Source organism: Leptopilina boulardi, unplaced genomic scaffold (assembly GCF_019393585.1).
Source record: "Leptopilina boulardi isolate dan_hultmark-lab unplaced genomic scaffold, ZJU_Lbou_2.1 LbouV2_329, whole genome shotgun sequence".
In the NCBI taxonomy this organism is placed as follows: Eukaryota; Metazoa; Arthropoda; class Insecta; order Hymenoptera; family Figitidae; genus Leptopilina; species Leptopilina boulardi.
In genome coordinates this window covers 72,422-87,709 of record NW_026137895.1, presented here as the reverse complement: position 1 = coordinate 87,709, position 15,288 = coordinate 72,422, and the positions used below count along the sequence as shown (strand labels likewise).

Sequence of the window (15,288 nt, the reverse complement as noted above, 5' to 3'; positions counted from 1 at the left end):
TTTTCAATATTTGTTTCGACATATTTTTATCCGACATTTTTAATTAAATATATTTTGTAAATCTGAAATCAGATTCGTAGTTAGATACCCAAAAAATCCCCGAATAACAAATTTTAAGCATTTTTTAAATAAACTTTATTCTTTACGTCCGTTATATTGTTTCGTCATTTTGAACTTTTAAAAACCGACTTTGGAGATTACAGGAAAAATATAATTATCATTATTGCAGTTACTGAGTTATAATAAGAATAAGACCATGAAAATTTTATAACTTTGGACCTAATAAACTAAAAACTAGTACACATAATTATTATTATTTACGTGATTACAGGAAAAGTGTAGCCACTACTATTGAATGTCACGGTCAAAAATAACAGAAAAATAAATTGATATTTTTCGAAAAATGCGAAAAAATTACTCTGATTCCCCCCCATTAATTTTTTCATTTTTTTACCTAGGGAAATATAAATTAGTACATATGTGTATTTTTACGTGTATATTACAGAGAAAATATAGCGAATTCGATGAAAGGTCACGTTTATAAGTTAATAAAAAAAAAGAAATAAATTTTTTTTGAAAAATGCCGATATAATCCATTTTACCCCTTCCTAACAAACTATCAAATTTATATTCATTTACGAAACCTTCGATCTTAGAACATTTAATTATGCCTGATTTTCCTGATTATATTTATTATTTTATTTACATGAAATTATTATGACATTTACCTTATAGTAGTATATGATATTTTGTTAGCTGTGGCGTTCACTTGTATCTTTAATCGAACGATAACTATATTATAATTTACATTACTTATGTGGACATTTTATCGATGAGAATATTGATTCTATGACGGGCTTCCCTTGGTTCGCCACAAGAGCCCTTCATATCATGAAGACAATTTACAAGGGTAAATTATATAGGGGGCCAATATCATTTTTCCACACGGGTATATTTTTATAAAATTTAAATATAATAAATATTTGTACTACTTATTAAGGCCAGGTCCAAGTCGAGTCAGATGTTCCTTTGAAGTTTCAATGGAACAGCTGACACGACTTGGACCTGGCCTTAAAACTACTTATACTTGTTTAAATATACCTATTGGAACGATTTCCAATACACTTGTTTGGGACTCTTGGTCTTGTTTTTCTGAAATAGTTTGACACTCTTGGTCTTTTATTTCTGTATTTGTTTGGGTCTCTTGGTCATGCATTTTTGAAATGGTTTGATACTCTTGATCTTTTATTTCTCCATTTGTTTGGGTCTCCTCGTCTTTTATTTCAGCAGGTAATATGTTAGAAAACAATTATATTAATGAAATATTTTTGTTTATATAGGGTGAATGAACTAGTTGTGAATCAGTTAAGCCTAAAAGTTTTTTCATATTTTTATTTTAAAGGCGTACAAATTTTTTAAAATGTATAAGTAAGGTAATTTTCATAATTGTATAAATAAAAAAAAAATTTATATAGTGTATAAAACAGAAATAAGTTAAGGCTATGTTGGAACCTTCCACGTTACCTAGTATAGTAAAATGCATTTGTTGTCATATATATCTTATTCTAAAATGAGAAAAGATGTTTGTCAAAATTTTGAGGGATGGTAGGTTTGAGTACAAGGAAATCTCGCTGTTCTCCGAAAAATTCATAATTTTGCGTTAAATTATTAAAAAATGAAATTTAAAAGTAAGTAATATTTTAAAACGAAATTTAAAAAAAACATGGCGGCGCATAAACAGATGTTGCTTGAGTGTGTCAGTGATCCAGGAGAAATCAACAATTTGAGCAAGTAGCTGCTGAATGATTGTGATAAAGCACATTATTTTACTATTTATTGCTTTATTTTTATTATTTTTGTGTTAAGTTATAGTTAATAAGTAAAACAGAGAGATTCCTTGTACCAGACAAAATCATTTCAAAAAAATTTTAACCTCAAATCATTTTTTATTTTAGAGCAAAGTTGAAACTACCAAAAACGTTCTTTACCCACATATATCCTCAAAACATGAATCTTTTTTAAAATTATGATATATGTAAATAATTAACTATTTTTCACCCTTAAAATAAAAAAATTACTTATGTCACCACTGGTACATTTACCCTATATTGAAATTAAGATAGTAATTTAGTATCTTAGTGGTCAAAAAACCATGTTCGTCCAAAAAACATTTTTAGAACGTTTCATGCATTATGTCAGCCAAAAAATGTTTTTTTGCCCACTGGGATGACTTTTTCAAAAAAATTAATTATAACTTAATATTTCAAATTTAATTTTCATTTATATTTTTTTATATACCTGTTGAAATTACTTCCGTCTGTGTTCCAAGATGTTCAGTACGTACTATATTAGGAAATAAATAATTTTATTAATTTTTTTATAAAACAGTCACTTTCAAAAAAAGCTACAAGTGTAATAGAAATTGCTTTAGGATTTTTAAATTTCATAACGCCATTGTAAAGTTTTAAATATTCCTCGTAGAAATTATAATAAATAATACTGCGGAATATAAAAATTGCTTCTGTATAAAAAACATTTTACTACTGCGGAACAAACTTTTTACTCTAAAAATTAGTAATCCGTACCACTACTACTATACACCTGTGTGTGATGACGTCATTACGCTCATGCACAGCGATCACCTGGTTGAAAAAAACTTATACATTTTCATTCACCAGGTCATGTACAAGAGTAGCAAGTGAACAAACAGAAAGTATAAATTTTATCAGAGTAGATACAAATATGGGCGAATGTAAAATACTGATAATTAATTTACGCAATAGAGTAAAAAATATTAAAAAAGGGGTAATTTTAGGTGAACCCATTTTAGAAATTAAAGAATTACTGAAAATTGCGTCAAAAAAGAAACCTGTTACCATGAGCGAGATTCATGTTGATCTTAATTTTGATGATCTTTTGGAAGATTTAAATGAAGCTGTTTTGTTTATTACATTTGATTTATAGTTAGATTATTTACAAGTTCCACTTGCAATTAGTTAAAATGCAAAGGAAAAGACGGCTTTTATTACAGAATTACAGACAGATCAATTTGAATGGGCCATGTTTGGTTTCACTAATGCTCCCAAATGTTTCGCTAAAATATTGGATAGAGTCTTTGGTATTGCGCGTAAAAAATCGTTTTTTCATTTTTCGACGACATTTGCAATTATGCAAGAAATTGGGACGAACTGATGGAACGTTTAGCCTTGGTATTGGGTTTACTTCGTGACGCGGGCCTCACAATTATCTTGCAAAAATGTCAATTCGGAAAATTAAGCGTAGAGTATTTGGGTTATACCTTAGGGAACGGTTAAATAAAATCTGGAGAAAGAAAAATTTTCGCTATCACAGAATTTCCACGACCAACGAATATATTCCAAGTGAGGTGGTTTATAGGCTTAACAAGTTGTAATCAAGCAAAAAATAGCGTGCAAACCAGTATTAGAAATCTATAATCCGATACCCACGAGAACAGAACTTCATACTGACGCGTCGTCAGTCGGTTTGGGTGCGAAGATGTTTCAGTCAGATAACAAAAATGACGATTTACATTTAGTAAACTCGATTAGTAGAAGGACATCACAAGTTGAAGAAAAATACAATTTAAGTAGATTATAACTTATGGTAATCCATTGGGCTTTCACACGTTTCAGATCCTTTTTAATTGTCATTCCTTTAATAATTCGAACAGACTGTCAGTGTCTTCTAAATTTGAATGCTTGGTTCTTAAGTGGTGAGATGGTTAAGCGAAATCGCTGAATTCAATTTTGAAATTAAGTACAAGAAAGAGAAAAATATGCGTCATGTAGATGTATAGATGTATGTGGTACCACAAGTAATGAGAAAAGTTCTCGTGATTCATTATCACGATATGGCAAGTAATTTTGGATTCGATAATACTGTAAGTCGAATTAAGCAATTCTATTATTTTCCGTGAAAGAAGGGATACGTCAAATGGCATAAACAAAATTGTTTTGTGTGCTATGTAGCAAAACTTAAAAGTGGTTGTAAGGAGAGAGAATTGCATCCCATTCCTCCAGGTCGACGATCGTTTAAAGTGGTACACGTTGACCATTTTGGGTCCATTTGTGATGACACATAAATAAAACAAATGTGTATTAGACTTAATTTACAACTTAACAAAATTCGTCTTCGATAAAAAAAGAGGGGATAGCTGGTAGGAGAGTGTGTCGAAAAAAGGGGATAGAAAACGTTTTTAGTGAATATAAAAAGGTTGTTGGCTGTGTGCTGCGAGATTGTACTTATTTTAGAGTAATTTTGTCATTAATAAATAAAATAAATAACAGATCAATTTTTAAAAATTGCAAAATAAACATACCAAGCGGATTAAACATTTGCATGAATAAACTTGCGTTCGGTAATCCTGAAATTTAAAAAATTGAATGTTATACAGCATACTTTACAGGAAATAGAGTATTACAATTCTCTATTCAGTGAAAAACAGCTTTAATTAAATTCATAAATATAATAATAATAATAATAATAATAATAATTAATAATATTATAATAAATATAATAATTGTTTTTTTTAATATTGCAATTTGTAAAACAAACTCCAGAAAGTAGTAATCTTATTATAAAACACTTATGAAACGTTTTAATAAAGCATTTTAAGATACTTTTTTTATCACTCAGGCACAATCCTGGCGCATTTACATATCTGTCGTCCGGGTGTAAAGCCAATCATTTATTCTCCCGTCTAAAAATGGCGTTCATGTTTGCCCTAGGGTAAAAATGAATTGCTGGCCCATGTGTTATTTTTGCCTTAGGGTGAAAATGGATGCCGTTTTCAAACGGTAGAACAAATAAACGGCTTTTTCACCCGGCCGTCAGATAACCTAAAAGCGCGACTCTTGTACCTTTGGAAAAAAACATATCATAAGCAACATGGGTCCAAAGACAGCCAATTGTTTACGTTGACGTTTGCTACCACTCGTTCACGTCTCGGACTGCAAACACCAACGTAAACAATGGCTGTCTTTGCCTTGTTGCTTAAGAGCATTTGAACCTTCGTGACGTCACGAATCATGGCGCTTAACACGCAAACTTCTCAGGTGTGTGAGAAGCACAATTTTGAATATTTTTTAATAAAACCTTTTGGAAAATGTTCAGAATATCATAGACTTTGTCTGTTATGTGCGAGAAAATAATAATTTTGCGTTTAAAACGTTTTTTAAACAATGTTTGAGTTGCATGTAAGAGGTAAGGAAAAATGCACGAATTGCCTATATATAGGCGTTTCTTTGGAAAAACCAGGATAAGAATTGTAAAGTTCTTATCTAATTTATTCAATATTTAAATTGATTTGATTATAAATAATAACTAAAATTATTTATTAATAATTAAACAATAAATTGTTGTTGTTTCTTAATTTTTTTTTTCAAAAAGAACATATAAAAATGCAGTTTTTTCCTAATTTTGAAATTTTACAATTTAAAAATTGTGAAACGTAATGTTTAAAAATTGAATTATTTTTCAATTTTTTAAATAAATAATTATTTAAAATTATTTATTATTTTTTACGTTTTTTTTAAAAACCTCTGAAAAAAAGAAGTTTTTTCCTCGTTTTGAAATTTGACAATTTCAAAATTCTGAAACATAATGTTTAAAAATTTAATAATTTTTTAATTTTTTAAATAAATAATTATTGTTTTTTATTTAAAAAAATCACATATAAAATTACATTTTTCAAAAAGCACATGTAAAAATGCAGTTTTTTCTTAATTTTTCACATTATTCATCTCAATGTGGTAAAACATAAATGCTAAAAATTAATTCATTATTCAATAATTTTATAAACAATAAATTGTTGCTATTTATGTACTTTTTTAAAAAATACATACAAAAATTTAGTTTTATCCTAATTTTCAAATTCTTCATCTCAATGTTGTCAAAAAAAAGAGTTTAAATTCAAAATAATTTTTTAATTTTTTAAACAATCAATTATTGTTTTTTATATAGTTTTTTTTTAAAAAAAAACCCAAAAATACAGTTTTTTCCTAATTTTACTATTTGAAAATTTCAAAATTGTAAAAAATAATGTTTAAAAAATGAATAATTTTTCAATTTTTTAAATAAATAATTATTGTTTTTTACGTATTTTTTTCAAAAAAAAACCCAAAAAAAAAGTATTTTCCTAATTTAATATTTGAAAATTTAAAATTTTTTAAAAATTATGTTTAAAAATTGAATTATTTATTAATTTTTTAAATAAATAATTATTGTTTTTTATGTACTTTTTTCAAAAAGCACATATAAAAATTCTGTTTTTTCCTAATTTTTCAAATTACTCATCTCAAAGTTGTAAAAAATAGAGGTTAAAATTCAAATTATTTTTCCAATTTTTTAAAAAAATAATTATTGTATTTACTAATTTTTTTCAATAAAACCTCAAGAAATACATTTTTTTTCCTAATTTTGCTATTTGCAAATTTTAAAATAATGTTTTGAAAAATAAATAATTTTTCAATTTTTTAAATAAATAATTATTGTTTTTTACGTATTTTTAAAAAAAAAAACCCAAAAAAAAGTAGTTTCCTAATTTAATATTTGAAAATTTAAAATTTTTTAAAAATTATGTTTAAAAATTGAATTATTTATTAATTTTTTAAATAAAAAATTATTGTTTTTTATGTACTTTTTCAAAAAGAACATATAAAAATGCTGTTTTTTAAATTTTTTAATTACTGATCTCCATGCTGTAAAAAATGAAGGCTAAAAATCAAATTATTTTACAACAATTTTTTAAACAAGAATTATTTTTTTTATGTACTTTTGCAAAAAAGCACATATAAAAAAGCAGTTTTCTCATAATTGCTTCATCATCTCCCGAGGAAGTTTTGGTTTCGTGACGATTTTCAATTTTAAAAATGGGTTTTATGGGCTTATTTTTACCTACAATGCATATATTTGAAGTTTTAAATAAATGTTCAGATGTAAGTATATGTGTGTGTGTGTCTTTGTCACAAAATCTTGTGTACAAATAATCTCCAACATTCTTTGATGGATTGTCCTGAAATTTTGTAGGCTTATTAAAGTCATCAATGTCTAAAATAAGACTCCAGAATTTCCAAAAAAAACAACATTCTCTTTTTTATATCTCTTTATCAAAAATTCGAAAATACTTTTTTAAAGCAAAAAATTCTTTATACTGTAAATTTAATTTTTTTTATCAATAAACTGATTTCTCGTATTGAAACAAATTGATTAACCTATATAAAGTCTATATTTTATTTTAAATTTATAAATTAATTCATTTTTTAATTTGTAAAAAATCTTTTTTCGTATTTTTTGAAATAACTTTTTTTCATGAAAATTTTTAATAAATTTTGTCAGAGTTGTATTCCTGGCATCAAAACAAATCTATTGACGTATATAAAGTTTATATTTTACTAATATTAATAAAATTGATCGCTAATTTTATTTTTAACAAAAAATTGAAATTTCGATGTTTTTAGGGTTCCATACACCTTCGGTGTACCGACGGAACCCTTATGAAAACACTGTAAAAAGAAGTATCTTATTTTAAGAAGTTTTGGTAGCGTTTTTAAGACACTAAGATGTTTAAGATGTCTTGATGTCTTGAAAACGCTACCAAAACATCTTAAAATAAGATACTTCTTTTTGCAGTGAAGACTCTTGCGTCCGTCCCAGCTTTGTGTCCCCCCCTTAACTTCTACATTTTTTTATATGAAGATCTGCAATTTAGTACACATACGTATTTTCACGTGTAGATTACAGGAAAAATATAGGAAGACCGATTGGATTTGGTGGCTACGAGCTAGAAAGGAAAGAATTCGGTTTTTTTTCGTAAAAATTGCAAAAAATGACCCTGTCCCCCCTTAACTTCTACATTTTGCTATATGAATAACTGCAATTTAGTACCCATACGTATTTTCACGTGTAGATTACAGGAAAAATATAGCGAGACCGATTAAATTTGATGGCTACGAGCTAGAAAAGAAAGAAATCAGTTTTTTTCGAAAAAATTTGAAAAAAATGATCCTGCCCCCCCCCTTATTTATAATTTATTTCTATATAAAAAAGAGGTTATTAATGTCGGTGTACGGAACCCTCGAATTAGTACGAGTGCAACTAAAAAAAATTAAAGTTTTTTAAAATTAATAATATATGTGACCGTGTCTTAGAAATAGGTGTTATCGACCAAAAAATCGATTTTTTATGATGGTTTCTTATAGTTTAAGGTTCTAAAAATAGAATCTAACTAGTCCCGAATTAAAAAAAAAAATTTCATTTCTTTAAATAAATTTTTAAAAAAAATTTTCATTAAATTTTTTAATGAAAATATAAGTAATTATAAGATAAAAATCTGAATTCTCGAAGATGACCCTTAGGTATACCCGTCATCCGTAACCTGGTTCTGTAAATGAAAAATAACCATGTATTTTTGTGCGGTTGTTAGTTCTGAATGTGCATAAAAAATTTCAGACCTCTAGGCTATCAGCAAGTCGTTTAAATTAAATTTTAATATGTTATATTTTGACTTTTGCAAAACAAATTGTTTACAACAATAACACTGGTGATCAAAAAAATATTTAACCATAAAAATCGTGTTCAGTATAAAAAATTACATAAGGAACACTTATCTAGGTCCTTTAAAATATAAAATGTTTCAAGAAATCTATTTTTATGTAGTAGTAAAACTTTAAACGCGTCTTTCTCTAAAAGTTGATTTTGGTCGCTAGCACCGTTTTCTCAGACCCGGTCACATATATGTTTATCATGATGAGGAAGCCAAATGGTCATGAAATGAACAAATTTTTAACTCGTTTATCTACATTTTTTAAAACGCAGATATAATAAGAAAAATTTATATTCAAATAGTCATTTATTTAATTTTTACATTTTTAAAAATGTGTAAAATTTACATTGTTGGCTTTTAAAATTTTTTTGGTTTTAATTTTAAATGCAATTTATATATTCAGCATTTAAATTTGAAACTTATATATAAATATTTTTTAAAAAATTATTTAAAATATTTTTCTTTTTATTTTAGTAATAAATAATATCGTTATCTTAATTTTTAAAATACTTTTTTTTATTTATCGACGATTATAATAACGATAGTCCCGTCTCGTAGAGAAACGATCGTCACGACGATCGTCACGATGATCGTCCCGCCGATCTTCCATTCGTCTGTATTGACGATCATCTGTCTGGTGATACCTTCGATCACTATGACGATCGTCGTAACGATCGTTTCTCTGGTAGACGTTTCGATTGGTATGTCTGTCATATAAGTGATCTCCCGTATATGTATGACGATCGTCATAAGGATATTTATTTTTATCGACGTATTGATCGTTATGACGACGAGCGTCATGGCGATCATACTGTCGATCTACAAATGATCTATGACGATCGTCATACTGTTTGTACGATCGATCACTTCTTCGATCGACATAACAATCGTCTCTCCCATCGTCATAGTAATCGTCGTTATAATTTTTGACATTCTTGTTTAATTTATTTTTTGTTGTACGGCGGAAGGTTGCTTTTTCTATATTCTCCTCCATCGTATTTTTTTTTTAAAATTGGTCTATTCCTATCTTCTTCTTCGTCCTCTATTTCTTCTTCTTCTTCTTCTACTTCTTCTTCTTCGTCGTCGTTTTCTTTTTTTTATGTTCTTCTTCTTCTTTTTGTTTTTTCCCTTTCTTTCTTTTATTATTCTCATCATCTTCTTCTTCTTCTTCTTTTTTTTTCATCTTTTTTTTGAAAATAAGCATTTAATGCTGTCAATGTTGCTTTTGCAACAATTTTTGTTAATTGCTGAAAAAAAAGTTTTAATTAAAAAAAGTTATTAAATTTTTTATTCAATAATTATATTATAATTTCTAATTATTAGACTCAGTCTGCGTATTATAATTAAAAAAAAACTTTATGAAATCAATAATTATATATTACCGAAGTATTGTCGTCTAGGACACTTGGTGGTAGATGTAAAGGTGGTTGAAGAGTTTTTGCACCCCGTCCTCGCCCACCTCGGGTTCGAACTCCACCCCTTTGAACTGTGACGCCTTTTAAAAAAATAATAATATTTACAATTTTTTATACCACACATGTTCGAAATAATCATCAGACAGAAGGATAAACTGTGGATAAAAAATTTAATAAAAATTGTACCGTTCTCGATGACGAAAAATGCATAAACTTAGGAATTTTTTTTAAATAAGAAAATAAGTTTGGAACTGAGAGTTTTTTAATATTATTAATGGAAAATATGAATTTTTTTATGTATTTATAAACAAATAAAAGAAAACCTACTTCCAGAACTATTTTCTTATGTCAAAAAAATACCAAAAGTTTATGTATTTTTCATCATCCAGAACGATAACCTCTCCTTAGTTTATTTTAAAAAAATATAATGGGGTAGAAAACGTCTATATTTTTGGAGGGCACTCAGTATATGTTCTCAGACATATTCCATATACAAATCAATTTAATTTGTTTAAAAAAATATATAGCAGCCAAATTTTATTCTCAAGAATTTGAAATTTTTGCAAAAAAAGTTTATTTAAAAAAAATCTAGTAGGGTAGAAAACGTCTATATGTTTGGGGGGCATTCAGTATATGTTCTCAGACATATTCCATATATAAATCAAATTAATTTGTTTAAAAAATATATATAGCAGCCAAACTTTATTCTCAAGAATTTGAAATTTTTGCAAAAAAAGTTTATTTAAAAAAATCTAGTGGGGTATAAAACGTCTATATGTTTGGGGGGCACTCAGTATATGTTCTCAGACATATTCTATATATAAATCAATTTAATTTGTTTAAAAAAATATATAGCAGTTAAACTTTATTCTCAAGAATTTGAAATTTTTGCAAAAAAAGTTTATTTAAAAAAAATCTAGTGGGGTAGAAAACGTCTATATGTTTGGGGGGCATTCAGTATATGTTCTCAGACATATTCCATATGTAAAACAATTTTATTTGTTTAATAAATATAAAGCAGACAAACTTTATACTCTAAAATTGGAATTTTTTCCAAAAAAGTTTATTTTAAAAAAATCTAGGTGGGTAGAAAACGTCTATATTTTTGGGGGGCACTCAGTATATGTTTCCAGACATATTTTATATATAAAACAATTTTATTTTTTTAAAAAAAATATAGCAGCCAAACTTTATTCTGGAAATTTTGAAATTTTTTCAAAAAATGTTTATTTATTTATTTCATGCATGCACTGTGCATGTTGACAGAAACATTTGGCTGATTACACTTCAACGAAATCTAATGAATGTTTAGTAACTTTCTAGTTACAACCGAATTTTTTAGAAAATTACTAGAAAGTTACTAAACATTCACTAGATTTTGTTGAAGTGTTACCGGTCAAATGTTTCTGCATGCATGCACAGTGTATGAATGAAATAGTGCAACCATATCCTAATGATTTCTTTTTTAGAAAAAATTTTTATTATTAATAAACAGTAATAAGTGTTAATTAAAAAGATACAGATTATTAAATAGTAATTATTTTTTTTTATTTCTTGAATTAAAGTTAATTAATTTTATTTTAAAAAATTAATTAATTTCAATAAAAAATTAATTATAAATAATGATAATTTATTATTTAATTTTTTTAATTGTAATGAATAAATTAAATTTATATTTTTGTTATAAAAGCAAACATCAAACAAATTTAAAATTTATTCAAAAATAAGGGAAATAAGTTTTCTAAAGTCATTTGTGTTTTATATTATATATGAAATAACATTCTTCGTTTGATATTTGTAAGTTTAAATTATAATGAAGCTGCAGAAGGATTTGACTTTCACATTATTTCAAGTTCTTGTTTGTTTACGTTTTCAAAGTTATTTACAAATTTTATATCGGTATTATCGCCTAATAATAATTAAATTAAATTTTATTTTCCTATATTACGACACTGAATACAAAATTAAAGTCAGATTCAAAAAATTTTAAGGAAATTATACGTTATTAATATCGCAAAATATGAATTTGATGTCAGATTAGCGAAAATAAACATTGGGAATATAATAAAGGACAGGAATCTTTGAAAAAATATTTGGGTTTTTAAATGTGTGTACATGTTTTTTTGAAGTCGCATATAGATTTTTGAAAAAAATTTGAATTGTTTTAAAATTTATTTAAATTCAAAAAATAAAAAAATAATTACTATTTACAATCCATTTTTTTTACTTCAAAAAAAATTAATTAAATTTTGTTTTCATAAAAGAAATCATTATATAAATTTAAAATTTACTTAAAAATATAAGAAAAAATTAATGTTACTTGTGTCTTATACGTTATAAAGCGATCGTACAAGAATTATTTATTAGGATAATTTAAAATTTTATGTGGGAATAAAATAATTATTGTTTAATAATAATAGTATCAATAATAATAATAAAAAGGATATACTTCCGAAAAGGTCCCCCCTTTAAATTTAATAAAACATAGGTATTCTTACGTATTTTGGTGCGTAGATTACGAAAATCGTAGTGAAAATTGGCGCAAATTTGATTATCATGGTAAAAACCGTAAAAAACACCATAAAATCATGATTTTTTGCGATTATCTCGTAAAAAACAAAACATTTCGAAAAAAGTTTTAGACAAAAGTTGTAGATCTCAAAAAAACACACATTTTATGTTTTATGAATTTTTTACCAAAAGTCATTATTTTTCAAGAAAAATGGTCCGAAAGTAATTTGCGGAAATTGTGGGGTGGAGTCTATACAGCAGCGGTAAACGCAGAATATTAAACACGGCCTTAGGCCGTGTAAGGTACTGCTCGCTTTTCTTTTTAAAAAACCTTGGCGAGAGGGGGTGGATATGGCCGAAAGTATTTTGCGGAATTCGTTGGATGCTGAGTAATGGTGAATATGATACTATATACGAGTCAAATAATATGTCTAACCATGACTGTTGTATATGTTTTCATTATCATGGTGTTTTTGGTTTTTGGGATTTTTCTCGAAAAATAATCACTTTTGAGAAAAAATGTATACCACATAAAATGTGTGTTTTTTTGAAATCTACAACTTTTGTCTAAAACTTTTTTCGAAATTTTGCGTTTTTTACGAGATAATCACAAAAAAACAATTTTTTATGGTGTTTTTTTTTATGGTTTTTACCATGATAATCAAATTTGCGCCAATTTTCACTATCATTTTCGTAATCTATGCACCAAAATACGTAAGAATACCCGTGTTTTATTAAATTTAAAGGGGGGACCTTTTCGGAAGTACACTCAATAAAAATATTGATAATAATAATAATAATAATAATTAAAAATTAAATAATAAAATTTTTAATATTTAACTTACCTTTAACTCTAACCATCGCACATTTAATTGTGGAACACAATTATTAATTTCTTTATAAAAAAGAATGATTTTTTTAAATAAAATTGTTGAACACAATTATTAATTTTTTTAAAAAAAAGAATAAACTTTTTAAATAAAATTGTTGGACACAATTATATAATTAAGCACAAGAATTCGGGCTTCGAAGAAGTTCGGAATATACTGCTTGTGAAAATTATATTCCTCTTTGAATATGTTTCGATTCTCCCCTCTTCTGGTGATAAGCGAATATTTGAAAAAGTATTGGGAGATAGTAAAGTTCTCTAATTGGTTATAAGTCATAGGTAAGGCATAATGAATAGTTAATATTATTTCAATTTTTTTTTAATTTTGTTTTACCATATTCTCATAGATAATTTTGTTAGGCTTTTTTTCTTAATTACATTTTTTCGATTTATTACGATTTTCAATATATTAAACAAATACTTCTCTTTTGAAAATGTGAAATTTAATTACTTTTTTCTCTTCAACTCGTAATATTTTAGTCATTTTTTGATATTTTTTAATGAAATAAAAATGAAAATACTTGTTTATTTATTCTACAAGTGATAAAACAAAAATGAAATTACTATTCTTCTACATGAAAATGTAATAATTTTTTTTATAAGATTGTACAATTTATGCTTTATAATCTTCTAGATTCTCGTTTAACGGACTAATTTTGAGCAATAAAAATCTTCCAGTGAGAATGTTTTTCAGTAAAATATAAAGAAGTTTTCTGTAATGTTACAATGTAATTGAACAGTTAGTATTCAAGTGGTGAATATTTAAACTTGATAGCGGCTAAGCATTTAGTTCATGTAGCTACAGCAATAGTATCAAATGGAATTTTAAATGTTTTTTACAATTATTTTATTATTAAAAACTGTTGAGTTTCGTTATTTATTATTATTATTAACGAAAATAAAAAAAATTACATATTAAAATTTTAAGAAAGTATTTGTTTATTGAAATTATATACAAAAGTAACATGATTTATGAAAATAGTAATTGTATACTTGTTATATTATTCATAGCGTCTTATTATTTTTATAATCTTATCAACTTTTAAGATATAAAGACATAAAATTTAATTACCATTATGAAAATTTATAATAAGAAATTCATAATAGGCATATCATTGATTTTCCATCATATTATGTTTACCATTTTTTCGAAGCGATAGAAAGAATGATAGGAAAATGATAGGAAACTGATAAAAACATTGATAGAAAAAAATAAAAAATGATAGAAAAATATTTTAAAAAATGATATAATATTTATACGAGAAAGTTATTTATCAAGACAAGACAGCGAAAACACCAAGGCGAAAGAACAAGTTGAAATCTTGGTCAAAAAATAAGCACAAAGTATACATAGGTAGATAAAGTAGGTAATGTAGACGTATTTATTTTGAAAATTGACAAAAATTATTGCTTAAAAAATAGAAAACGATTATATTTTGTTTTTATATAGTTTAAATAACGTGAATCAATAAAAAAAATTTATTTATTTCATTTTCGAAATTATTCTGCGATAATTACTGGTGGGAGATGTCACTAGGATTTGAACCCATTACCTTGCCTTCTACCTTGGGAGCTGCGCCTTGACGCGCTCAACCAAAGGAGGCTATGAAAATTAGTTACAAAATGTCTCTTATAAACAAATTGTCATAAACTCGTTGTCAAATCGCTAATAAATAAGGTAAAGTCGATTTGTTTTCTATACACATTTAATCATTATATAAATTTGTAATTAGAGTCTTATAAATGTGCCAATATTGATTTAGATTTGTTAATTAAATTAATTAACATTAACATAACAACAATAGTTTGGAGTGTTTTTTGGCCATCTATACAAACATTTGAAGAACTGTGTTTGAACACATTCAATTTGATCAAAATATCAATATCATCATTATTAATATTATATTACT

General features: G+C 26.0%; 1 protein-coding gene across 2 annotated transcripts; it reads right to left on the bottom strand.

Moving 5' to 3' along the window:
- Window positions 1–8,911: 8,911 nt before the first annotated feature.
- On the bottom strand, window positions 8,912–13,583 carry LOC127285072 (polyribonucleotide nucleotidyltransferase-like). Of its 2 annotated transcripts, none has more exons than XM_051310879.1 (3): window positions 13,335–13,581; window positions 9,946–10,058; window positions 8,912–9,810 (listed from the first exon to the last, which is right to left on the bottom strand). In XM_051310879.1, exon 3 carries the CDS (start codon window positions 9,555–9,557, stop codon window positions 9,084–9,086), a length of 474 nt encoding a protein of 157 aa, XP_051166836.1. In that variant the 5' UTR covers window positions 9,558–9,810; window positions 9,946–10,058; window positions 13,335–13,581; the 3' UTR covers window positions 8,912–9,083. The 2 variants fall into 2 exon arrangements, with proteins under 2 accessions (XP_051166836.1, XP_051166837.1); XM_051310880.1 differs by having other exon boundaries at window positions 9,430–9,810; window positions 13,335–13,583.
- Between the last annotated feature and the right edge of the window lie 1,705 nt (window positions 13,584–15,288).